This window comes from Sinocyclocheilus grahami, unplaced genomic scaffold (genome assembly GCF_001515645.1).
Source record: "Sinocyclocheilus grahami isolate Dianchi unplaced genomic scaffold, SAMN03320097.WGS_v1.1 scaffold233.1, whole genome shotgun sequence".
Classification (NCBI taxonomy): domain Eukaryota; kingdom Metazoa; phylum Chordata; class Actinopteri; order Cypriniformes; family Cyprinidae; genus Sinocyclocheilus; species Sinocyclocheilus grahami.
This window is the reverse complement of record NW_015505412.1, coordinates 3,749,741-3,775,252: the sequence shown is the minus strand read 5'-3', so window position 1 is coordinate 3,775,252 and position 25,512 is coordinate 3,749,741. Positions and strand designations below refer to the sequence as shown.

General features: G+C 38.0%; 1 protein-coding gene across 2 annotated transcripts; it reads left to right on the top strand.

Annotated features, from left to right (window-relative positions):
• Window positions 1–25,363, top strand: LOC107597550 (mitochondrial import inner membrane translocase subunit TIM50-like). 2 transcript variants are annotated; one of them, XM_016288670.1, is made up of 12 exons: window positions 1–250; window positions 1,045–1,204; window positions 2,467–2,498; window positions 11,457–11,478; window positions 18,229–18,287; window positions 18,382–18,501; window positions 22,262–22,366; window positions 23,177–23,275; window positions 23,727–23,883; window positions 23,973–24,079; window positions 24,163–24,242; window positions 24,682–25,363. In XM_016288670.1, exons 1-12 carry the CDS (start codon window positions 47–49, stop codon window positions 24,698–24,700), a joined length of 1,164 nt encoding a protein of 387 aa, XP_016144156.1. In that variant the 5' UTR covers window positions 1–46; the 3' UTR covers window positions 24,701–25,363. The 2 variants fall into 2 exon arrangements, with proteins under 2 accessions (XP_016144156.1, XP_016144155.1); XM_016288669.1 differs by lacking the exon at window positions 24,682–25,363 and having other exon boundaries at window positions 2–250; window positions 24,163–24,299.
• The last annotated feature ends 149 nt before the right edge of the window (window positions 25,364–25,512 follow it).

The window sequence follows — 25,512 nt, the reverse complement described above, 5'->3', positions numbered from 1 at the left end:
TGTCCTTTCCACTCGCGCTCCGTGTACTAGCTGCATCATATTCAAGATGTCGGCGGTGTCTGTGTATCCCATGTGTGTCCGGGCGAGCCGGGGCCTCCTCAGACTGAGGCAGGGGGCCAGCGGCTCCACAGCCCCTGCGGCGCTGGATGTTGTCAGGGCTCTCTCCGCGGACACGTCTAGTAGCAGTGCCACAGGAGGACTGGCCCAGGCAATACTGCAGGAGAGGCTTCAGCAGCAGCAGAAAAGCCAGGTGAGCGCTATGACCGCCTGACATTCATACATGACAGGGTATTAGACAGCCAATTATCGTGTTATGGAAAAATATTTACATTCTTACATGTTAGTACTTAGGCGTTTAGTATGTTGATGAATAAAAGACCGCAAATTGTCAAATGGTTTTGTCTGGTTAGTCAAAGTTGACAGGTGGTGTCTTGAATGAAGTCAGACAGGCAGTCTGTGTTATGTATGACAGAGCAGTAACATTGGTTATATTTTTTCACATCATTAGTGCGTTATATAACATTTATTCTTGAATACGTAGCATTATAAATGGTTGGAAAGGACAGAGCTGGCTTTTATCAGGCTTTTATGGTTGTCATGTTGATAATTTAGAGGCCTTCTGAATTCATGTTTTAAAATATTATACATGCTTTATAGGGTTAAACTTAGTTTGTTCATAATGCAAAAAATGCAACATTACAATTGAGTGTAGTTTACATTTCTTTTTTATGACTTTCACATTGAAGCTGTGCCACACAAGGTCAGAGCCCACTTTTGACTGTTGAATGCAGAAAAGGGCTGAAGGCTGAATGTCTGTCAAAGGACAATGGGACAGCTCCTCAGACCATTCAAAAATAATGGAATTGGTGCATATTAGGAATTAGTCACTCCCAGAAATAAATATTCAAACTGGCTGCTGTGTAACATTCCATATTTAAGATGGGAGTCTTGTTGAGAAATTGACTTAAAGCTCATGGTTTGTCAGTTAATGCTCATGATCCCAGGCAGCTGTAAAGTAGGATGCTTTTGACACTTCATTCACAGGGCCAGCCTCCTCCAGAAGGTGATTACTCTGATCACAAGAAAAATGAACAGGGTGAGGACAAGAAACAGAATGAGAACACGGCATATGCTAAGAAGATGGTCCTTCGGTTAGCAGGAATTATGGGTCTTGGAAGCGCAGTCGGCATCATGTACATATTCGGTGAGTTTGCCTGTTGCTTTCTTTCGCTAAGGGTGGGCACCAATGCATTAGAATTTTATAAGATTGAAGATTTTCTTTGAACATTGTTGGATTATTTTAAAGTTTTGTGACTGGTGTGTTCGGATTATTCAAGCACAAGGTCAGAGCCCACTTTTGACTGTTGAATGCAGAAAAGGGCTGAAGGCTGAATGTCTGTCAAAGGACAATGGGACAGCTCCTCAGACCATTCAAAAATAATGGAATTGGTGCATATTAGGAATTAGTCACTCACAGAAATAAATATTCAAAATGGCTGCTGTGTAACATTCCATATTTAAGATGGGAGTCTTGTTGAGAAATTGACTTAAAGCTCATGGTTTGTCAGTTAATGCTCATGATCCCAGGCAGCTGTAAAGTAGGATGCTTTTGACACTTCATTCACAGGGCCAGCCTCCTCCAGAAGGTGATTACTCTGATCACAAGAAAAATGAACAGGGTGAGGACAAGAAACAGAATGAGAACACGGCATATGCTAAGAAGATGGTCCTTCGGTTAGCAGGAATTATGGGTCTTGGAAGCGCAGTCGGCATCATGTACATATTCGGTGAGTTTGCCTGTTGCTTTCTTTCGCTAAGGGTGGGCACCAATGCATTAGAATTTTATAAGATTGAAGATTTTCTTTGAACATTGTTGGATTATTTTAAAGTTTTGTGACTGGTGTGTTCGGATTATTCAAAACATTTTTAACGGGCAATGTTGGATTATTCTGTGGATTGTTCTGGATTATCAGAGGGTTTTTGGATGTCACTTGTTACTGTATTTTGTATAAATATATCATATGTGCTACTCTGGTTATTATTATTATTATTAATATTATTATTAATACTTTTTGAATTGGAGGATTAAGTTGTGGTAATGGTAAATATTTATTTAACTTGCATATTTCCTGTCATTTATTTGTATTTATTTATGTGTTTTTACTTATTACCAACCATTTAACTTTTTTTTGCATTTAAATCCAAATGATTATTTTACTTAAAAATAATGAAATTAAATAATTAATTGATAAGGGTATAAAATTGTATGTGTAAAATATCAGAAATGTTATTGTGATGAGTTGTGATATTTTCAAATAAAGATTAATATGCGTCAAAAAGCTAAGATAAGCTTGCAATATCTATTAGATATTTTAATATCTCATTTAATGTTTTTTTTTTTTTTTTGCTTAAACTCTTAGCTTGAAATCATGACAAAAAAATGTCTGGTTTGTTTCTGTTCTCTAGGTAGTAATTCTGTGGATGAACAAGGAAATAAGGTAAGCACGAATTTTCACAAAATCAGGTTTTAAGACTTAAATGAAATGACCCATACATCTTTTGTACATATTCTAATGAGCTATGAATTTCACCCCCGTATCAAGAAAGAAAAAAATGTAATATTAACATTAAAATTTAACATTAGCTGAATAGATTTAATTAGCAGTCTAAAAGTATCTTAATGGTGATAGTTTGTCATAACACTTCCCAGCTGTCCGTCTTTTCCCTCCATTTTTTCTAATATGGTCATTTAACATGCTCTAAGTCGCACTATTTCCCATGGCACACTTTCTCACCTGCACTCCCCCATCAGTCTCTTTTTCCTGGCAGACAGTTCAATCAGGTAGTGTGAAGATTTTCACTCTGTAGGGCACACTTCTCAAAGTGCTGTGAATTTCCTTTCTTCAGTAAGCAGACTTCTAGCACCTCTCGAGGTGGCCCACTTCAAACGACTCTATTTACAAAGACAGTCTCACAGGAGACCAGAGTGAAATGTGCTTTGATTGTTGGTGTTGCATTTTGTACCTCTCTTTCCTATGCGAGAGACCTGTGCTACTGTAATTGTAGCTTGACCATGATGTTGTGACAAGAACCGACATTGTTTTTTCATTTCATATTCTCAATGTCATAGTGAATTAGTAGTATATATTGTCATTTATCACAATGTCTTCACCCAAAAAAGACAATTCTGTCATTATTTACTCCCTTTCCATTCCAAACTTGTATCTTTTTAAGGTGTTAAAGGCCTTAGAGCTCGTAAATGAGCATTTTACAAAAGAAGGTCTTATAAAAGATCAAATTAGCAAGGTTTTGTAATGTTTCTGGAAGCCACCCACATTTAAAGAGGCACACTTCACAAGTAGATGCCAAATGCACCTAGTCTGGAGGCATGTGCTAGAGGTGTGAATTCAAAAAGGTGTTCACTTTAAAGAGCACACCTCCACCTTTGTTAGCCATCCTATTTTGTTACCTGCTTAAGTTAGAGCTCACTTGTAAGGGCACACTTCACTGGTCAGTGTGATCTCACGGGAGTTCAGAGGGCCGTTGTTGCCTGATCGCACACCTCATCCATTATATTGGTTGGGTTTCATTGTTCTCAGCTCTTGTGGTCTTATTGTGAATATGAGACCTTCATCCTGTTCCCGTACTGTAAATGTTTTCCTCCGTCTCAGGGACTGGCTTTATGATCAGTCTGACACATTTTTATGAATGAAACATACACTGCACCGAGTGTTTAGCGCTCCGTGATGTTCATCTCGTCTTATTCTGGGTCCGAATAAAACATCAGATCATGCACAGACTATCCTGTCTCTTTGAATTTCAATCTATAATTATTCACACCGGCGCTTGAAAACCTCTATGCGAACACACTTGCCCGAAAAAGTGCGGGGGACGAATTTACGTGATATTAAAAGTGGGGGATCTATGAACCGCGTAATCTACGCCCCTGCATCAAAGTATGGCGAGAGAAAGTATGGAGACGTCTGCTCTCTCTTAATAGCTCTCGCAGTACTTTGATGACACACACCCATCGGTCTAAGCAGCGCTGCTTCAAGTCGAGCGCGGACAATCAGCAGAAAAAGAAAATAAATAAAACTGTTATAGAGACTTTGGGAATGTTAGGTTCTGATCAGGTAATGGATGAGTAACCCTCCCTGGGTGCCGGTCAGAGCACCAATAATGAAGAGACAGGTGATTAGCTTTCGATGGTGTAATAGTAGAAAAAAGGGAAGGGCCACAGAGGTACAATCAAAGGTGTAGATAGTCTGCAGAATAAGTATAATAGAGAAATGAATAAGCGAAAGATATAGATAAACAATAATAATATTTACGGTTACATAATGAAACCAAAGCATTCATAATTCACATAATTGGCATTTCTCTACTGAACATACAGTTAAATGAAGGGAAACAAGGTATTTCACAGAAAACTACAAGTCATGAATGATCATTTGTCCCTATGAACAAAGTTCCCATAGATGGATAGAATCGGGGCGCATCGGAGTAACATTCTATTCCTAATATTGTTTTGGGAGGCTCCTATAACAGGTTTACATGCATGCAGTGTCAAGAAACACTTTAGTTTTCTCATAATATACATTTAATTTCACCGCATTTCTTAATTATTCGTAAACGATTCGTACAAAGCAGTTTGAAGAATCAGTCTCTCTAAACCCCTCCTTTCTGTGAGCTTACTCTGCTCTGATTGGTCAGATGGCTTTGTTATTGGTCTACCACGTATAGCGGGTGTCGGAAACGATACGCCCATTGCCATAACTGAATGGCAGCTCTGGAGAGAATGTATAGAGAGAAAGATGGTATCGATTTTACCTTATAAATTCGAGCCCGAGTCCGATGATGAAACATCTAGTTGACCAACCAGACACTGATTTGCAAGCACAACTGGAGCATTGTCATTGTTATAATTTATTTAGGTGCACATGTGGGAACTATATGCCAAGCGAAGGTGAAAACCTCTGCTGCCACGAAGTATGACAGGTAGTATTTCTGCATTAGTTGAGCATTAGACACCTATTTTATAGAGAATTAAATTAATTTTGAACGATTGCTAGAAAATATAAACATCAATTATTAATCATTCTTACAGGTCAAGTTTCAGAGGAGCAATCTGGTCCAAATAAACTGCAGGGAACTGATACATTTTTCAAGAGCAAGTGTTTTGTGTATCCTGCGTTGAACTCCCTGAGATTAGAGAAGCAGTTGTCTGTAAAATGACAGGAACACAACAAAAGATTAGGGTTGTACTGCTGTGGTATCGTTAAAAAAAAATTGTCAACCACTGATTTTTTGCAGCCTCATCATTTGGAAGTGAAAATAAAACAAAAATGTACTTTCACAGCGTCTTCTCGACATGAAGTTAACCACAGAAAGCTACAGTGCTTGAGGGCGGGTCAAGTTGTTTGCGGCCGAAGTGGGATTCGTATTCCAGACGACTCGTTTAGGTGATTTTTTTTTGGAGAAACAATTACTTTATTTACCGTGCACTGTCAGCTCCACAACTTAGTTTAGATAGTTTACATTCACAGACAACTACATTACACACTACATGAAAGGGCAAAATTCGAAATGGCATAATAAAGGCAGGGCACTTTAAGACATTTTTTATGAAATCCAAGAGCTTTCTGACTCTGCATAGACAGCAACGCAACTGAAACGTTTTATGGCCCAGAAAGGTAGTAAGGACATCGATAAAGTAGTCCATGTGACATCAGTGGTTCAACCGTGATGTTATGACGTTACTAGAATACTTTTTGAGTGCAAAGAAAACAAAAATAATGACTTTATTCAATAATTTCTTCTCTTCTGTGTCAGTGGAAGCATTCACAAGAGTACAACGACACATGCGTGTGGTTTTGCTGACGCAAGAGCCTGTGTTCTGACGTAGAACACAGATGCGCTGCACCTTGTTTACAAGCAGTGAAATGCACACGCATGCGTCGTGGTACCGTTGTGAATGGCGGCGGAGACTTTGCAAGAGAGAGATTATTTGAAAGATCAAATGGTATCAAAGGTAATGGTTTGCTAAATATTGAAGCAATTTCTCACACATTTCTTCAGTATTGTGATCTTCTATTAGAACATTTGCAGGAACCTTTTTGATCATATTCGAAAAATTGGGTTTCAAAGGGATTGCCAGCTCTCCTAACCATGGGATTTGGACCCAACTGTTAAGGTGTTTATTTTCAGACCTCTTTGGTTTAGTGTCCACTGCACAGACACACTTTTCACAGCATGCCGGGTGAGATCACAGGTGTCACCTCATTGCCACTGTGCTCTATAAACCACACACCTTTCAAACTCTCTTTAAACTGTGGCATGTGCTGGGCTAAGGTGTGTTTATGGGAAAATATGGTTTGCTGGTTCCACCTCTCCTGGTCTGCTTGCTTCACTTATTTCAAAGGGCACACTTTAAAATGTGCATGCGACCACATAGGAGACAGATGTGAAGTATGCCAGACCTTTTGTTGTAAAAAATTGTCACCTCTGCCCACTCCAATTGGATGTCAATTAGGTGACAATGTGGGACTGGAAACCTGGCTCTCTTCCCATAGACAGGCTGTCATATGTCTGTCTTTTTTTGCCATTAGCACATATACTTTTAAATGTAAGACAGATTTGTAAATTGATTTGAGCTTGTTTTTACCATTTTATTCATTTTTTGAGGAGTTGTATAAATTGCTTTGAGCTTATTTTTAAATACAGTATTTTTTTTACTATTTTTTTTAGTTGAGTTGTGTAAATAGCTTATTTTTACTTGTTTTTGTACAATTTTATTTATTATGTGAGGGGTTGGGTAAATCGTTTTGAGCTTATTTTTAAATATGGTACCTTTTGCTGATTTGTTTTCTCTTTCTCTCTGAGGAGTTGTGTAAATTGCTTTGAGCTTATTTTTACATTTTTTGTTTTTTAACATTTATTCTTTGAGGGGTTGTGTAAATTGCTTTGAAGTTCTTTTTAAATAACTTTTTAACCATTCTATTTATTTATTTATTTATTTTAATGGTTGTGTAAATTGTTTTAAACTCATTTTTATATACAGTGATTTTTACTATTTTGTTTATTTTTGGGAGGGCTTGTGAAAAATTTTAAATTTTTATTTATTTATTTATTTATTTATTAAGGGGTCATGTAGTATGGTGGTTCAAAACTGGTAACCCAAAGTTCACCAGCTTAATCCAAAAATCTGGGGGCTGGAAAAAAACATAAAAACATGCCTGCATTTGTGATCGGAGAAATGACAAACAACAAGCGCTACTCTACACTGCTCAAAACTCGCTTTTGAATCATCAATGGCAAATTCTTTAAATATAAAAAACGTACTTGCAGTCTGTGAGTCAGAACAGCCGGCATTGTAGTCTACTCTCCCAGGATCAGGAAACAGTCCTCCATAAAATGTGATGCACACATCTGAATATTTGGGTTGAAGTGTTCTGGAAAAGTGTTGTAAATACAACTTAACCACTGATTTCTAGTCGTGTTCTCTTTTGGAAGGCCAAACAAAGTAGTTTCACTTTCACAACGGAACACAGCGTCACACACGGCGGGCTAGAGTGAGCGGCGGCGGCCTAGAGTGAGTGGAGGCCGGCGTGCTGAGTGAGCGACGGCCGGTGGACTTGAGAACGGCGCAGCCGGTGGGCTTGCGGCAACCACATGTGACGACCCCAGGCTGGACTCCGCTTCGTCCACGGTGAATCCACAGTGCGAAGTTGATGTATTTCCTAAGCGACCAGCACAGATCAGCTCTAGGCATGATGAAGCGGATATCGTCCTCTTTTGGAAGGCCAAACAAAGTAGTTTCGCTTTCACAACGAAACACACAGTGTCTGCATGGCATGGCGGCGGCGGCAACAATACTACAGCGAGAATAAAAGTTACGCCTTCTTTCTTTGCATGAACATTTGGGCGGCGTTATGCAAATCTTCCCACATCGTGACGTAGACATGTGGGGGCGTGTTAGAACGAGCCGTTTTAGGTTGGCGTGCTTGACTCTCTTTGGATTTGAGACTTTAGTCTTTGCAACTTAACAGATCATCTTTATGCACCAAGAGCTTGTAACACCCCAAAGAGAAAGGAAAAATTTTAATCGCATCATATGACCCCTTTAAAACAATACAGTATTTTAGGCTCTTAGACATTTTTGGAGGAACCATCCCTTTAAGGGCTTACCTTTCACATCAGTGTGCTATGTGTAAAGGCTTGTGGTGTTTCCTCGGGAAGATTGCTGCCTCAAAGCTTGAGTTCCTCACACGTCTGTCACTGGAGCTTCTGTAGGCTGTGGATCACTTTGAATGGGCACACTTCTCAGACAGTTGAGATTTCGTAAGTGTTGTGAATGGAGTGTGCCAGGCCTTTCAAGGCTGAGTCCGGCTTCTCATGCCGAAGACACCGGCGAGACTTTGCTCATTAGACTTCGTGCCAGAAGGTCTTGTCATCCTGCCAGAGTGTTTTGGAAATTGTTTGCACCTTATAGTTATTGAAAGTTTCAAAAGAACATTCAACCAGTTTAGCCTGTAACGGTAAAGTGTGGGAAAGCCTGCAGTGAATGGATTGTTTGTCATCTACCACTGTTACACATTTGACATTAACACACATTTTGCTTGATTTATATATTTAAAAAAATAAGTGGTTGGCTGTTGTAATTTCCAGCGTGTAGTAACAGATTTTATGCTAGAGTTTGACTCGAGGACTATTTTGAAAGCAGGAACTTTCATCAAAGCCATAGCCTTCAAACAGACTGTTTATCCAGCATTTGTCATGTGAATTAAACCTTTTAATAATGTCCTACAGTTACAAGTGACTTAAAGGACACACTAAGCACAGGTGTCTGGTTTAATGACCCTTTTGGCTCGCTTGCCTTTTGGACAAGTGATCTCCTAACTGGGCACACTTCACATGTAGTTAAGACCTTGTTGGAGATATATGTGGAGTGTGCCAGGCTTTAGGGTGCCATTTTTTACAGCCAGTGTTCTTAATTGAAGGGCACTTAAGGGAGGTGACAGCGTGAGACCAAAGGCTGAATCCTCTTCTCATAGAACAGAATTGAATCTTAATTGGTGCATATAATGGCCACAATGGCTGTTGGAGTTTGTTTCTGTGCCGTGTTAGCACATTTCTTATTCTTATTATCAATGTTGAAAACAGTTGTGCTGCTTCATATTTTTTTTGTGGAAACCTTGATACAAAAGAACATTATGTGACAGTTTTTGGTAAGACTGGAGTCTTTCCTGAATAAAAGTATTTATTTTATTATTATTTTTTTAATAATCTTACTGACCCAAAACCTTTGAAAGGTAGTGTATATCCACCTGGAATACTAATGTATGTTAAATAGCAGTGTGTTTGTGGGTAGTTACTAGTTAGTGCTTTCTGTGTGGTTACAATGCTTTCATCTTCAGTCAGTGGCTGTGGATTCTCTTGGAATAAAAATTCATAATTTAGTCATAGCGAATGAATAAAATATTTTTGCTTGCATGCTCATTTGGTAGAGGCACACTTCCATATACTGTGTTATTTCCATAACCATGTAGTTTATCCATTATTTTTTAACAATATGGCTTTATTAATATAAACAACAATCTCTCTTTGAATTATCTGTCGTCTTTATCTCTTTGCAAGCAATGACTGAGACATAAAGTGTTCAGCCAAAAATGTAAACTCTATACTCATTTACTCATCCTCATTTCACTCCAGACCTGATTGAATTTCTTTCTTCTGTGGGGCACTTTGCAACATGTTCAGGAACCAAATAGTTTTGGTAACCATTGACTGAACTTGCATGGGAAAAAAACACACAGACGTTTCTCAAATGATCTTTTCAGAGAAGAAAGTTTCACAGAAGAAAGTCGGTCAAAGAAGTTTGGAATGACATGACTGACTTAAGTCAGAAAATGTAGTTCACCAGCAGGGGGCAGAGTATGTTCTTCATTCTCAACAACGTGTTGAAGATCGTCTTAACTCCATTGATTTATGCTTTTTGTCACATTTATAATTGAGTGACGTTTGCATGTGATGAACCAGAAAACTGAGGCTTGAGTCAGAATTTTCCCCTTCAGCCCCAAAAAAGCACTTAGTCCTTTGTTTCTGCATACTGGCTCTGTGCTGTTTTGTCCAGTGGAGGGCGCCAAAGCTGTTCCTGTACAATTAATGAATGCATTAGGAAAATGACAGAGGTTAGAAACAGGCCCTTTGCCCACGTTGTACTGTTAACCATCCCACCAGGCAGCATGTGGTGGTCCTGGACCCCAAGAGGGGGAGAACCTGCTGACAGATGCAGCTGGATATTCATTGGTTTGGTGCTTATTGGTGGACTAATGTGCATTGTTATTAAAGAGATTGCTTACACAAAAATGAAAATTCTGTCATTAATTCCTCACCCTCACCCTCATATCGTTCCAAATCCGTAAGACGTTTATCTTCGGTACACAAATTAAGATATTTTTGATGAAATCTGAGAGCTTTCTGACCCTGCATAGACAGCAACACAGTTGAACCATTTTATGGCCCAGTGCCTTGTTTGCATGCAGAGGAATGCACACGCATGCGTCGTTGTGCTCTTGTGAACACAACATGGAAGAGAAGAAATTGTTGAATAAAGTCGTTATTTTTGTTTTCTTTGCGCGCAAAAAGTATTCTCGTAGCTTCATAAAATTAAGTTTGAACCATTGATGTCACATGGACTATTTTAACGAGGTCCTTACTACCTTTCTGGGCCATAAAAAGTTTTAGTTGCATTGCTGTCTATGCAGGGTCAGAAAGCTCTCGGATTTCATCAAAAATATCTTTATTTGTGTTCCGAAGATGAACGAAAGTCTTGCGGATTTGGAACAACATGAGGGTGAGGAATTAATGACAGAATTCTAATTTTTGGGTGAACTACCCTTTAAAAGAAAGAACTATATATTTTTACATTTAATCTCTGACAGTAATATGCCAAAAGGTATTTTAGCTGTGCCTGATGTGCCATGTTCAGTAATAGATCTTCTACCTGGAAGAGGGTGCTGTGGTCCTGTGGACCAGGGTTATTTATTGTAGTTAACTAAACTAAAATTTGAACTAAACATTAACTGAGACAAAAGAAGAAAAAATATTTTTTTAGCTAGCTGCCAAAGCAACATATCTCATTTTCATTTAGTTTAACATGACACACTGCAATAATTAAAACTAAAATAAAAATTAATATATAATATAAAAAATATAGAGACATAAAAAAGAATTAATAATAGCAAAAATGCAAAGCAAAATTACTAAAACATAACTAAAAGGAAAACGGAAAATAAAAATAACCTGTCATTCTAAAAGAATCAAAAGTTTTATCCAACTTTTTACTGCTAATTTGTTGTTGTATTTCTAGTTTGTGCAGGCACTATCCTCATTCCCACATGTGATGACTTGATGTACCAGTGTGCGTTAAAAACATGTCTTTTTTTTTTTTCCAGATTCCAGATGAGTTTGATGATGGTAAGTCCTCCCCTTATCTGAACACATGTAAGGCCCTGAGGCAGTTAGGAAATATTTTATGAAAAAATTTATAAGACAGTTTAGTTTCACTTTAAGTGGATTTAAAGGCACTGAATGCATAGCTCAAAGCTTAGAAGGAAGTTGGCATGACAAAAATAAAGTAGAAAGCTCCATTTGTACACCTTCAGTCTACAAGCGTGAAATGCTGTCATTCCCCATCCTTTTGAATGCAGAGTATTGTTCCCCCCCTCACACAGCCCTTTTTAGCAGATGAGGACCCATCTGGCCTGCATGTTGTGTGTTTGTTCACCTGTCAGGTTAGCATGGCACATGATGGATTTCTGGTGCCATGCAGCACCTTTTACCCAGTGCCAGCGGGTGTCAGCCCACTTCACAACCAAATGTTTCATGGGACTGAGCCCCTGCACATGGCCCCTGCAAGCATCAGTCTCTCACATACCCAGATTGGCCCTTAACCAGTGGCATGTGGCGCATGTGCCAGTTCATATTGGCAGTTGTTTCATCGCTTTCATTCATGCTACATTTACTCTTAATTGTGGGTTGTTGAATTATGAGGCTTGTGCCTCTTTTTTCAGTTTTAAAGGGATAGTTTACATACAAATAGAAATTCAGTCACCATTTAATAACCGCTATGTTGTTCCAGACCTGTATGAATTTCTTTCCCCTGTGAAACACACATTGTGAATTTTTAAAGAATGTCAATTTTTTTTTAACCTAAATTTTACATTTGATGTCTTTTTTTTTTTTTTGGTCCTTTTGGAGCTTGAAACTCTGTTTTCTATTTCACTTAATTTTATATGGGAAATTCACTACATTTAAAAAGTTTGTCGTTAGTAAGATTTTATTTATTTGAAAGAAATGTCGGTAACACTTTACAATAAGGTTCATTAGTTAACATTAGTTAACTACTTTAGTTAACATGAACTAAGCATGAACAATACTTCTGCAGCATTTATTAATCTTAGTTCATGCTCATTTCAACATTTATTAATGCATTATTAAAATCAAAAATTTGTGCTTGTTCACATTAGTTAATGCACTGTGAATTAACATGAACTAACAATGAACAACTGTATTTTCAATAACTAACATTAACAAAGATTAATAAGTACTGTAATAAATGTATTGTTCATTGTTTGTTCATGTTAGTTAATACATTAACTAACATTAACTAATGGAACCTTATTGTAAAGACCCTCCGAAATGTCTTATAGAAGTCTCTATAGTAAAACAGTAATTTTGTGAAATATTATTACAAATTAAAACAACTGTTTTCTGATTGAAATATTTTGAAATGCAATTTTTTCCTGTGATGCAAAGCTGAATTTTCAGCATGATTACTCCAGTCTTCAGTGTTACATGATCCTTCAGAAATCATTTTCTCTATATGCTGATTTGGTGCTCAAGAAACATTTCTTTTTATTTTCAGCATTTTAAATGTCTTTGTCACTTTTGATCATTTAAATGCATCTTTGCTTAATAGTATTAATTAATTTTTTAATAAAACTTAAGTTTTGAACAGTGTTTATTCGCATAAGAAAGTCATACAGGTTTGAAATTACATGAGGGTGAGTAAATAATGATTGCTTTTTTTACTTTTTTTTTAGTTGTACTGCTCCTTTAAGTTTGGCTTTCTGTTAGTGAAATGGCTTGGGTTTTATGTGGTTATTTGACTTTGACGTATTTATAGTACAATTACATACAGATATGCCATCCTCAGAACATTACCTTTAATATAGGAAAGGTAGAGACACCACTTAACAGCGGTAAATGCAGACCACCTGCACTTTTTATTCACTGCTGATGTCAGTTGAGATAGCAGGCTGCTTTCGCTTTCTCTACGTGATCACACACTCTTATCATAATTATGTAATTAATTCCACACATTCCCTGAAGTGTCCTCCTCCCCCCACCTCGATTTATCTTCTCTGAGCCCAGAGTGCTGCTGTCCAACACTAATGCTCTTATAGCTTTTAATGCCATAACGAAGGGCCATGATTACTTTAGGGACCGAGGTGAAACGCCTACTCCCTCAAGGGAGTGGAGAAGCAGGTTTTCTGCCTCCTGGGCCCATGCTCACCCTCCCTAACACAACAGAAGGCCAGCGTGGGGATGCAGAGCAGACCCTTGATAGGCACCGTCCTCAGGGAGAGGGGACATGGCAAACAGGTGTGCCTCCAAAAAAACTTTTCTGCCTTGCCAAGTGACGGCATTCAATGGAAGATGCTTATATACACATCCTGCGCCAACCCACCCTCTATCAAAATCTGCATCACTCAATTTGTACGAGATGGCAGCTGGCCAGTGGTATAATTTATGGAGCCACATGGTTTCGTACTTGTGTTACTGGTATAAAGTGTGGAGTGTAATGTAACGACAGGTTTACCCATCACCTGGGTCTGATCTCTGAAATGACAAGTGTAGTCTTGTTTGCAGTGGTAACGTGTGGATTCAGATGTTTCAGGAGGAGGGGTTGTTTTGCTTGGGCTTAAACACACAAAGATTTCATCACCAACTGATAGCAACAACAATAATCAGGAAACAAAAAGAGGAGGGTTTGTGTAATGCTCAGGTATGAAAGCTCACTTTTCTTTGAAGGCATTACGCTTATTGTTATCTGTTATCCCTTGTTAGTCTGCCAGGCATGGATCTCAGAAGCTTGAAAAATCAAAGAAAAAAAGTATGTAATCTTACAGCCCATTGACATCTTATAATAACTATGTTAACATCCAGACCAATAGCCAATAGCTTTCGGTTTATTAAAAGAGTGTGCTGCAATTTTATCATCTGCCACTTACATATTCAATTTCTTAAAACACTCAAATTCTGATTGGCTGTCAATGTTTTTATCGTTAATCAGCTGTAAAAAAAAAAATAATTCTGAAATTGATTTCAACGATTTCAGTTCCTCTTTGTCACAGTCAATTATAATTGTGGTGGGGACTATGCTATTGGGTTAGTTCACCCAAAAATGAAAATTAGCCTGTGTTTTACTCACCCTCAAAGCATTCTAGGTGTATGTGACTTTCTTCTTTCAGACGAATCCAATCTGAGTTATATAAAAAAATTGTCCTGGCCCCTCCAAGCCTTTCAATGGGCATAAGCTGGTGTTGGTTGTGAACAGTTCAAAAGGCGTGAAATAAAGTGCGCGCATCCGTAATAAAATGTCCCTCACACAGCTCCGGGGGGTGAATAAAGGCCTCCTGTAGAGAATCCATGCATTTTTGTAAGATAAATATCCATATTTCAAATGTAATAAACACTTTTTTTCTCACTTCCGCTGACTGTCATACGCGGAAGGCTTTCCGGCGGATGACGCAAGACATCAACGTTGCGTGATAAGTGACGAACACCGTTCACGAATTAGAAGTACAAAACAATGATTTGTAAAGACAAATGTCAGAGGATTTCGATATAAGCCAAGAGGAGACTGGTTTTCCTTTGCTCTTGCATTTCTCAGAGGTGCGCGCGCTGCGCATACGTCTTACGTCATCCGTTTGCATGTCTTCCGTGTATGACAGTCAGCGGAAGTGAGAAAAAAGTGTTTATTACATTTGAAATATGGATATTTATCTTACAAAAATGCATGGATTCTCTACAGGAGGCCTTTATTCACCCCCCGGAGCCGTGTGAGGGACGTTTTATTACGGATGCGTGCACTTTATTTCACGCCTTCTGAACTGTTGACAACCAACACCCGCTTACGCCCATTGAAAGGCTTGGAGGGGCCAGGACCATTTTTAATATAACTCCGATTGGATTCATCTGAAAGAAGAAAGTCACATACACCTAGGATGCTTTGAGGGTGAGTAAAACACAGGCTAATTTTCATTTTTGGGTGAACTAACCCTTTAAATAATTAGAATAATTATTAAAACTTATGGTCACCAAGGCTGCATTTATTTGATAAAAAATGCAGTAAAAAATTGTAATACTGTGAAATATTATTACAATTTAAAATAAATAAATAGTTTCTATTTGAATATATTTTAAAATGTAATTTATTCCTGTGATGCAAAGCTGAAATTTCATCAGCCATTACTCCAGTCTTCAGTGTCACATGATCCTTCAGAAACTATTCTAATCTGTTATCTCTTGTTATCAATGTTGTGCTGCTTAATATTTTGTGGAAACCGTGATAAATCTTCAAAAAAAATGCAATTTATTTGAAATAGAAATCTTTACAATCTTTAACATTATAAATGTGTTTACTGTTACTTTTGATCCCTTTAATGCATATTTATTTAACAAAAAAGTACTGGTATCAGTTTCTCAAATAATTTTGTGCTCAACAAATTTTTCTTTGTTTTTACATTTACTGAATTCATATTTGAAGTGAAAATTTAAAATGTTTCTCTTCAGGTCTAAACCACATATTGTTATTCCAGTAGTCTAATACACACAGTATATATGGGTGTTTACACATAAACATATTTAGCTGTCTTAGTATTTAAGGAAGGCCTTAAAGATATATTGGACAACCACTACTTCTGATTATATCAGTTTGGAGAAAAGAACAGAATTAGACTTGTAGAGTTGTCCTGGTTATAGGGAGTGTGATAGGTTAGTGGTCAGATTTGTTATTTCGTCCTTAAGCACAAAAGCCTCCAATACTCAAAGCAAACAAACGGTGAGCTGTATATTACCCAGGAAAACACGAGCACGGGCCTGGTACTCTATCCATAGGACAGTTAGATCCCCATATGACAGCAATGAGAGAGGGGTGGCAAATAAAGACCACTTTTCACGGCTGGAGAATAGAGCGATTGACTGGGAGTAAAAAAAGCAAGAGGCTCCCAAAGAAAGGGATGGAAGAAAGGCAATTGAGTAATGGCCTTTGGCAAACAAGCGAAGCATATGCTAACCCAGTGCTGGATTAAAGGAGGCCTTTGTTGTGTCCAGAGGCCTAGCCATCGATCTTCTTCTCCCTCCCTCCTTGCCTGAGACTCGAAGGACATCCCTCCAGAAAGCTCTGTGAAGCAACAATGGGACTCCTCGCATTTACACTGACAAACAAGGTTAGCACAAGAGACTCTTCAAAGTGCACCCAGTTGATTTGCGCTTTTCAGGTGTCGTCTTGAATCAGTCTTGGTAACGGTTCTTGCAACTGTTCACCCCTTGTATTGATCTTGGCCTAGTGGAGAAGGAAGGGCTTATGCCGGGACAGATGTGGCAGTTTGGATGGAGTTAAACAGCCGACTAAGTCGATGTGAAGAGAATAAACTTTATCTGAACACTCCATTGGAAATCATACAAAAAGTCAAATAAATGGTTGCCCTACACTACCGTTCAAAGATTATTTTTATTATTATTATTTTGATCAAAAGTGGCAGTAAAGACATTTTCTATCTCAAATAAACTATTCATCAACTGTTTTCAACATTGATAATGATAAGAAATGTGTGACACTGAAAACTGGAGCTGCTGAAAATTCAGCTTTGCCATCACAGGAATACGTTACATTTTAAAATATATTCAAATAGAGAATGGTTATTTTAAATTGTAATATTATTTCACAATGGTTCTGTTTTTACTGTATTTTTAATCAAATACATGCAGCCTTGTTGAGCATAAGAAACCATTAAAAAAAATCTTACTGACACCAAACTTTTGAACGTTAGTGTAAAAACGAACCATCTGTCATTATTAACTCACCCTAATGTTGTTCCAAAAGCATGTGATGTTTTTTTTCCCAAAAAGAGTTTTTCCAGCTCCCAATTTTGGTATGTTACAAAAGCACCATAAAAGTAGTCAATATAAGTCCCCTAAAGATATAAAATTGCTTTGTATACATTTTAAGTCATTATTCACTCTTGAAAAAAGTAATTCATACATCTCATACATCTACAACTTTTATGGGGGGAAAACTGCTTGAGGGTTCTTTAAGATTTTTTGGGGAGTTCCTCAAAGCAAGAATGTCTTCAGAGCAAAATATTGGTGAGGAAGTGACAACATTTTGGGAAAACTATTCATTGTTCAACAGGTGTTTGGTCTGACACAGCTTCATGTTTGCTTTATAAATCCATTACTTTACAAAAACAAATCTGTTTTGCTGATACCATATATATGTCACCTACTAACGCCACCAATGTCTCCCTTCAATATGACGAGACGTCCATCTCATCTCACTCATTAGTCTCAAGGGAAAGCTTATTCCATTGGAGGCTGCCAACAGGCACATGCTCCCTCATAGAACACAAACACTCCCCCTCCGAACTAATCAAACGGGAGAAAAGGAGGGAAAGGGCTCAAACAACCAGAGGGGAGGGTGTTTAAGCAGTTTATATTGTCCCTCCCCCCATGTCTCCCAATCAGCCTCCTTCCTCATGCCCTGATGTTGTTGATGGGGTCCCTTGGCGGGCTGGCTGCTTTAACAGACGCACAGCGGGCCAGTCAGGAGGATCGTGGAACCTGTGCGCCGCCACTTTATCTGTCCTTTCTGCCGCTTGAGGTGGCATATGGCATGTGGCGACTGGAAGGACCTGAGGCCATGAAATGGGGCTAATAACTTTACTTTGAATGGGGATTTTGTAAATTGTCTTGAAGTGGCCATTATTGTAGGATGTGTTGATGTAACTATTATCAGTAAGCTATTAATGGTTTAAAATGACTTAACAGTTTATATTAGCATTTTATACAGTAAGTTGAAGACAATTGAGGAGTTAAAATAAACATAAATAATATTTTATTCATCTGGCTTGACCAGTCTATGATTTCTCTGTCCTCTAGATGTTCCTGTCGTCCAGCAGCTCAGAAGAACCTTCAAATATTTCAAAGATTACCGACAGGTTCGAGCATATAGAAAATATTCCCCATTTATATCTGCATAAGAAAGAATCGGAAATATAAAATAAAACGGTTCTCATTCTGTTTCTCTGTAAGATGATCATCGAGCCCACAAGCCCAAAGCTTCTCCCAGACCCTCTGAGAGAACCCTACTACCAGCCTCCATACACTCTAGTGCTGGAGCTCACCGATGTCCTCCTTCATCCAGAGTGGTCGGTAGGTGTCAGCTCAATTAAAATAACCACGAGAGCACCTGTATTTGAGGATCGAGGAAAGACCTAGGCACAAGATATTTTTTTAAGAAATTAGTCATTTTATTCAGATGCGACATATTTCTCAGAACTGACAGTAAAGACATTTATAGTGTTACAAAAGATTTCTTGTAAATGCTGTTCTTTTGAACTTCCTATTCACCAAGGAATCCTAGAAATAGAATCTATCAAGGTTTCCAAAAAAAACAAAAAAAGGCAACACAACTGCTTTCAGTAAGTCTGTAATGACTGCTGAAAATTCAGCTTTGCCACCATTTACCTTTACCATTAAAATATAAAACAGTTAAATTATAATAATATTTCACAATATTACTGCTGTTTTCTGTATTTTTAATCAAATAAATGCAGCCTTGGTGAGCAAAAGACACTTCTTTCAAAAACTTTTACAAATTGTACTGACCCCAAACTGTTGAATAGTAGTGTAATTGGATGTTTCTATTATTTTTTTTCTCTCATATTTTGCCTTTACTTATTACATTTTAATTGACTTTCAGTGTGAGACATACATTTTTAAAAAGTACAATTAATATGAGGACATAAACTCTATGGAAGCCTGTTTCCAATTAAAAAATAAAATTAAAAGCATCTTTATTTCTAGTAATTTTTCAAACACCCAATGTGACTTTTGTCATTTCAATTTGTCTCTCAAATACCTTTCTTTTTTTTCTGAGTTGGAAAAGGGTTCTGCATGTATTATAATTATAAAAAGCTATTTAATATAGTTTGAGGTGGACGTAGAGTGTCACACCATAGACCATGTCAACTACCCGTGAGCCACCTTGAGCTGCGGAACATGCACTTCACATTCTCAGATCTATATTTATAGATCTAACATGAAGGCTGCATTTACACTGGCACAAAAAAATCTGATTATTTTTTTTGCTCACATCTGACACAGATCGGAATTTGTTGCACACGTGTAAACACAAAAATCCACACGAGATCCGATTTTTTTTTTGCATCCGATCTGAGCCACTTCAAAATGTGGATTTTAATCGGATACATATCTGATATCTGGACATCCGACTTACGTCTAAACACACACATCCGACTCCCTGCAGACTTCTCAATGTGAGAGCGACAAGTTTGCCCATAAAGATAGCGTTTTAATGCCGGTGTGCTGTATGCACTCGCATTTTATTAAGATGGAAACTTAAAAAAATTGCACATTCAGGAGCTGGTTTTCAACCCCTGCCCGTGAATTTTATAAATGCAACAGCTTCGCTACTAAAAGCTACATTACATTTCTTAGCAATGAGGTGAAAACTTTCCCTTGTTTGCAAGCTTCACACTCTCTCTCTCTCTCTCTCTCTCTCTCTCTCTCTCTCTCTCTCTCTCCCTCTCTCTCGTTAATTCATTCGAATTCATTTAAATAAATATCATCTTGGCGCTATTTTATTTCACTAAAGAATTCTACCTCTAATGAGCTGTAGATAAAATAGCATACCAAATGAAAATTAGTCATTTTCCGTTATTTATCCATTCAGTCAGATTTTGTGCTGCAATACATCCATGACAGCTGTTGTCCATGCTGGCAAATAATAATGGTCACTCGACGTGAATTATATAAATAATTTTAATAGCACGGCCATTCAAAACCCGAGGGTCTACCATGTGCATATAAAGCGATCACTCACAATCATTTTGGCCGGGAATTAAACGCAGATATCGGATACCAGTCGTGTCTAAATTGAGTGTAAACAGACGGGCCCAAAAAATCGGATATGGTTAAAAGATCGGATCTGTGCATTATAGACTTCCAGTGTAAATGCAGCCAAAATGATTTTGAAACCTAGATTGGTTCGATTGATCCCCTGGTAAACTTTTCGTGGCTGTTTAGTTCCTACACTGTATTTTTGTGTACTCGGATCCATTCCAGACTGCAATAAAATGTCTCTATTTGATCGGTTTGAATTACTATTAAACAACCCTTAGCTTATCAGTTTATTACTGTCCTTATCAATTTCTGTTGATCATATGAGGCCATCTGGAACGCTGTTTTGTGCCAGCCACCTGCTCCCTCCAACGCAGATATCGGATACCAGTCGTGTCTAAATTGAGTGTAAACAGACGGGCCCAAAAAATCGGATATGGTTAAAAGATCGGATCTGTGTGCATTATAGACTTCCAGTGTAAATGCAGCCAAAATGATTTTGAAACCTAGATTGGTTCGATTGATCCCCTGGTAAACTTTTCGTGGCTGTTTAGTTCCTACACTGTATTTTTGTGCACTCGGATCCATTCCAGACTGCAATAAAATGTCTCTATTTGATCGGTTTGAATTACTATTAAACAACCCTTAGCTTATCAGTTTATTACTGTCCTTATCAATTTCTGTTGATCATATGAGGCCATCTGGAACGCTGTTTTGTGCCAGCCACCTGCTCCCTCCTCCCCTTTGTTCCCTCTACCTGGCCAGCTGTGAGGGAAGGGCCACACGCAGGTGACAGGTGGAGCATAGCCGACCTGTAACCTGACACACCTCAGCAGACTGTTTCCGTGGCGCATGGCACAGTGATTTTTGTTGAACCTGAAGCTTTGTTTGAGACTGTACTCTTACTTTTTGTTTTTTTCTGACATGTATTCTCGGGTATAAGTGTTCAGTGCCACATAAAAGAGCAATTAAAGTATCTGTTACTCTAAACTATACAAAAGTATGGGTTCTGTCTCACAGTACAGAAGAGTTTGTTGAGTTTGATGCTTAAATACAACTAACTTGACTAAAGACATACATTTAATACAATCAATTGTGAAATCTGCCTTTACTCTACAGACTGATGAGCGCAATAGTCAGGCTCTTGTTTTCCAGTAAATGATTGAGAAAGGCTGTACAACAGCATGTTTGATTAAAAATGTATTCCAGATGGGACGTCTAAAGATGTTTGAGATTAAATAGCAACACACAAGAAATCTGAAACACCACCTATGAGCAAAACACATCATGATTGCATAAGGAGACCAGCAGTGGGCTGCTAATGGCAAAAATCTGTTATCTATTATTTCCTTTTTTCTTGAGTGCATTAAAATACATTTTAAAAATACATTACCTTTCAAAAGTTCAGGGTCAGAAAGATTTCTTTAAAATGTTTTTCAAATATGTCTCTTTTGTTTGCCAGGGCTGCATTTATTTGATCAAAAATACAGGAAAAAACAATATTGTGAGATATTACAATTTTTAAAAATTCTAATTTAATATATTTTAAAATGTAATTTAGCTGAATTTCCAGCAGCCATTACTCCAGTCTTCAGTGTCACATGATCCTTCATTTTAACATGCTGATTTGCTGCTCAAGAAACATTTCTTACTATTATCAATGTTGAAAACAATTGTGTTGCTTAATATTTTTGTGCAAACATACATTTTTTCAGGATTCTTTATTGAATAGAACGTTCAAAAGAACAGAATTTATTTGAAATAGAAATCCCTTGTAAGATGATAAATGTCTTCACTGTCACTTTTGACCCTTGTGGAATAAAAGTATTAATTCAATAATTTGTTTAAAAAAATGGTACTGACCCCAAACATTTGAACGGTAATGTAAATTTACATACATACTGACCAGTTAAATACAAAAATAGCCAATAAAAAAAAAAGAGTAATTATTATAATATTATAAAAAAAGATTAACTATTAAAATAATGTTATTGAAGATTATTGTTTATGCTGTATTTTAATGTTTTCTGGATCTCCTCTGCCCCTCTAGTTGGCCACAGGCTGGCGTTTTAAGAAGAGGCCTGGCATAGACTACCTGTTCCAGCAACTGGCCCCGCTCTATGAGATAGTCATCTTTACATCAGAGACGGGCATGGTGAGTCCCAGTGGTGGTGAGGACTGACTGTTTACCACAATAATGCAAGTGCATACACAGTTGCAGTTGAAAGGAAAGGTTTCTTGAACCCTGCTTAGCATTGAACCCGCTTACAATAGATGCTATTTTGGGTACAGTGGCACACCTACTTGTCTGTTGATTAAACAAACACACAGTCTTGTGCTCAAATATAACGTTTCCTAAATGATGCCATCAGTGAGACCTTTAGTCTGTTAGTGTTTGTGTGTGTCTGTTGTTGTTTTGTTGGTGTGGCACACTTGTAAAGTCATGCAAATGAGTCTTATTTTGATTGAACAGCCATTTGCTGCTGCTGAGTATTTGTTTTATTCTAATGCATGCAAATGTCAATTCAGCATTTTAGCTGTGCAAAAAAATGGCCCATCCACTGTCTTGATGCTTCACAAATTTTAGAGCAACTAGCATTTGTCATTTATGCTTTTGACAATATTGTATAGCTAAATGATATTATGAGTAACTTTAAATGTCTTGATTCCACTATATTATGTTTTACTTTACTTAATGGAATAGTTCACCCAAAAATGAAAAGTTGTTGAAAATCTACTCAAAAAAGGCCATCCAAGATGTCAATAAGTTTTTCTCATTTTGAGATTTAGAGAAATGTAGCATTGCATCACTTGCTCACCAATGGATGCTGATGTTTTTATCAGCTATTTGAATCGGGACCCATTCACTGCAGAGGATCCATTGGTGAGCAAGTTCTATATTTCTCCCAATCTGCTTCTGATCTGATTCCTGAACACATAATATTGTATGTTTGTGTGTGAGCAGACGGCGTACCCCTTGATTGACAGTATAGACCCTCAAGGATTTGTGATGTACCTGCTCTTCAGAGATGCCACACGCTACATGGAGGGCCACCATGTTAAGGTAAACTTCACAATCTGCTTGTCTATTCATCTGCTTCTCGATATCATGCTTTGTTGGTGATGTGTGCAAACTCACTCTCAGTATTTAGGACACTTCTCTGTTCCTGTAAACAGTGTCCGCCACTTAACATAAAAAATTCAACTGTCTGAGCGTCTATAAAAATACTAATTATATATTAATTTAATCATGTATGTTTTTGTACATTATATTGTATATTTAATATTTTAAGAAATTATTATACTTATAATTTATGTATTAAATAATTGCTTTTGTCTAATTTGATATTTTATTGTCATTTTTTATTTTGTTTTAGGTTTAAAGGTTTAACTCTGGGATATTTTACTTGTCAAAACACCTTGCACATTTAAAACTTTTTTTGTTGGTAAAAATCAGTAGATGGTGCATACGCTTAAATGATATTCACTAATGACACTAATTGTTTGTCCTGCAGGACGTGTCTTGTTTGAACAGAGACTCCTCTAAAGTCATTGTGGTGGACTGCAAGCGAGAGGCCTTCGGTCTACAGCCTTTCAATGGCTTGGCACTGTGCAAGTGGGATGGCAACTCAGAGGATCGCACACTCTATGACTTGGCCACTTTCCTTAAAAGTGAGTATGCATGTGTGTGAAAAGAGTTCCGGGCAAATGGGAGTTTCCTATTTGTACAAATCATCTGACCAATTGTAAATGGTGTGTAGCTATAGCCATCAGCGGAGTGGAGGATGTACGTTCAGTGCTAGAGAACTATGCCCATGAGGAAGACCCCATTGAAGCCTTCAAAAGAAGACAAGCACAGCTTGCACAGGTACTCATTACATTTCTTTTTCCTTGTCAGATGGCATATAAAGTGGTGTTTACTAATACTGCATGAATGTTTCGCACGTACAGGAAGAAGAACAGAGACTTTCGGAGCTCACGCAACAGAAGAAACAGGGATTTTCTTTAGGTACCATCGCAGGTCGTCTCTGGTCCCGAAAGCAGCAGTGAGGACTCGTCCTGCTCACACCCACCTGAAACGGTCCCGCCTCGACTGTATGGGCTGGTGTTAAATCTTTGCACCCCTCCACAAATGCATAGGTGTAAATATGGTCCGCATCAGTGTCACAGAAACGTTTGGGGGTGTGAGAGGTCACATTTAACCTCAATTTGTATGTATAGCTGTGATAAGTAGACTGGAGCTAGTTTACTAGATGTCAGGGCTATTGACGCAGTAGGCCACAAGGGGCCGAGCGGTGATTTTGCCACAGGTAAGGGGTGTTTTGGGGATTTAACCATAGTAAAATCACTGTACCACACAGCCTAGAGTGGCTCTTATCACATTGTTGTTGCTAACATTCATTTTAATAAAAAAAAAAAAGACTGCCATGTTCAGCATATATACAGATAGATACAAGTCTAAAAACTCTGGTCCCGAAAGCAGCAGTGAGGACTCGTCCTGCTCACACCCACCTGAAACGGTCCCGCCTCGACTGTGACCAGCCACTGAGATGAGGATCATAGTCAAACAGGTGGACAGTGTATGTGGGAGAGAGGGAAAAATGGGCGCAGAAGGGCATGTGGTGAAAATGATCCAATCAGCTGCACTGAAGAGATGCTACCTTCCAAAAGACGTTCCATTCCTGTGGAAAATAGCACTTTGTGGACGGCAGATATGGTGCCATAATGTATGATCTCACTGATTAGAAATTGTCTCAGGGTGGTTGGACCAGTTCCTGTCCACTTCTTGGCTCCGTTACAAAGGACTGCATAGCACCACGTGAACTGAAAAACTGATGCTGTTTCCATCAAGTAGATCCTATTTCAGACCCATAACTGTTGCTGTAGGCAATAGTCTGATATTAGACTTCAAAAATGTCTGTTCAGCACACGGTGCATGACACAAAACCTTGGATTTGTGTTCATGCTGCCAGTGAGACTGTCTTTGTCATTGTGATACTGTTGAAGAGAACCGAACAAAGAGCTCAATCTGGTGCTATTTCTCTTCACGACAGAAATGGCCCATCATGTCTGAGGATGTGCTTGAGGAACGTTCTTTGCATTGCTTTTGTTGTGAAACACCCAGAATATCTCCAATAAACAAACCATAACATAATGCGTGTGTAATGTTTTGCCATGGTATATTTTTCTGTGCTTAAAGGTGTCATCCAGAGCAAATCAGCTTGAATTATTTATGCTTTAAATGATGAACTTGTTTATTATTAATCATAATTTGTTATATGGCAGATAGTTATATAAGGA

What these genes read in the sequence shown, in the direction of transcription:
- LOC107597550 (XM_016288670.1), top strand. Translation starts at nt 47, where the DNA reads ATGTCGGCGGTGTCTGTGTATCCCATGTGTGTCCGGGCGAGCCGGGGC. An exon ending in CGGCATCATGTACATATTCG is followed by an intron (nt 1,205 to 2,466) that starts GTGAGTTTGCCT and finishes TCTGTTCTCTAG; the next exon opens with GTAGTAATTCTGTGGATGAA. An exon ending in CTTGGCCACTTTCCTTAAAA is followed by an intron (nt 23,884 to 23,972) that starts GTGAGTATGCAT and finishes AATGGTGTGTAG; the next exon opens with CTATAGCCATCAGCGGAGTG.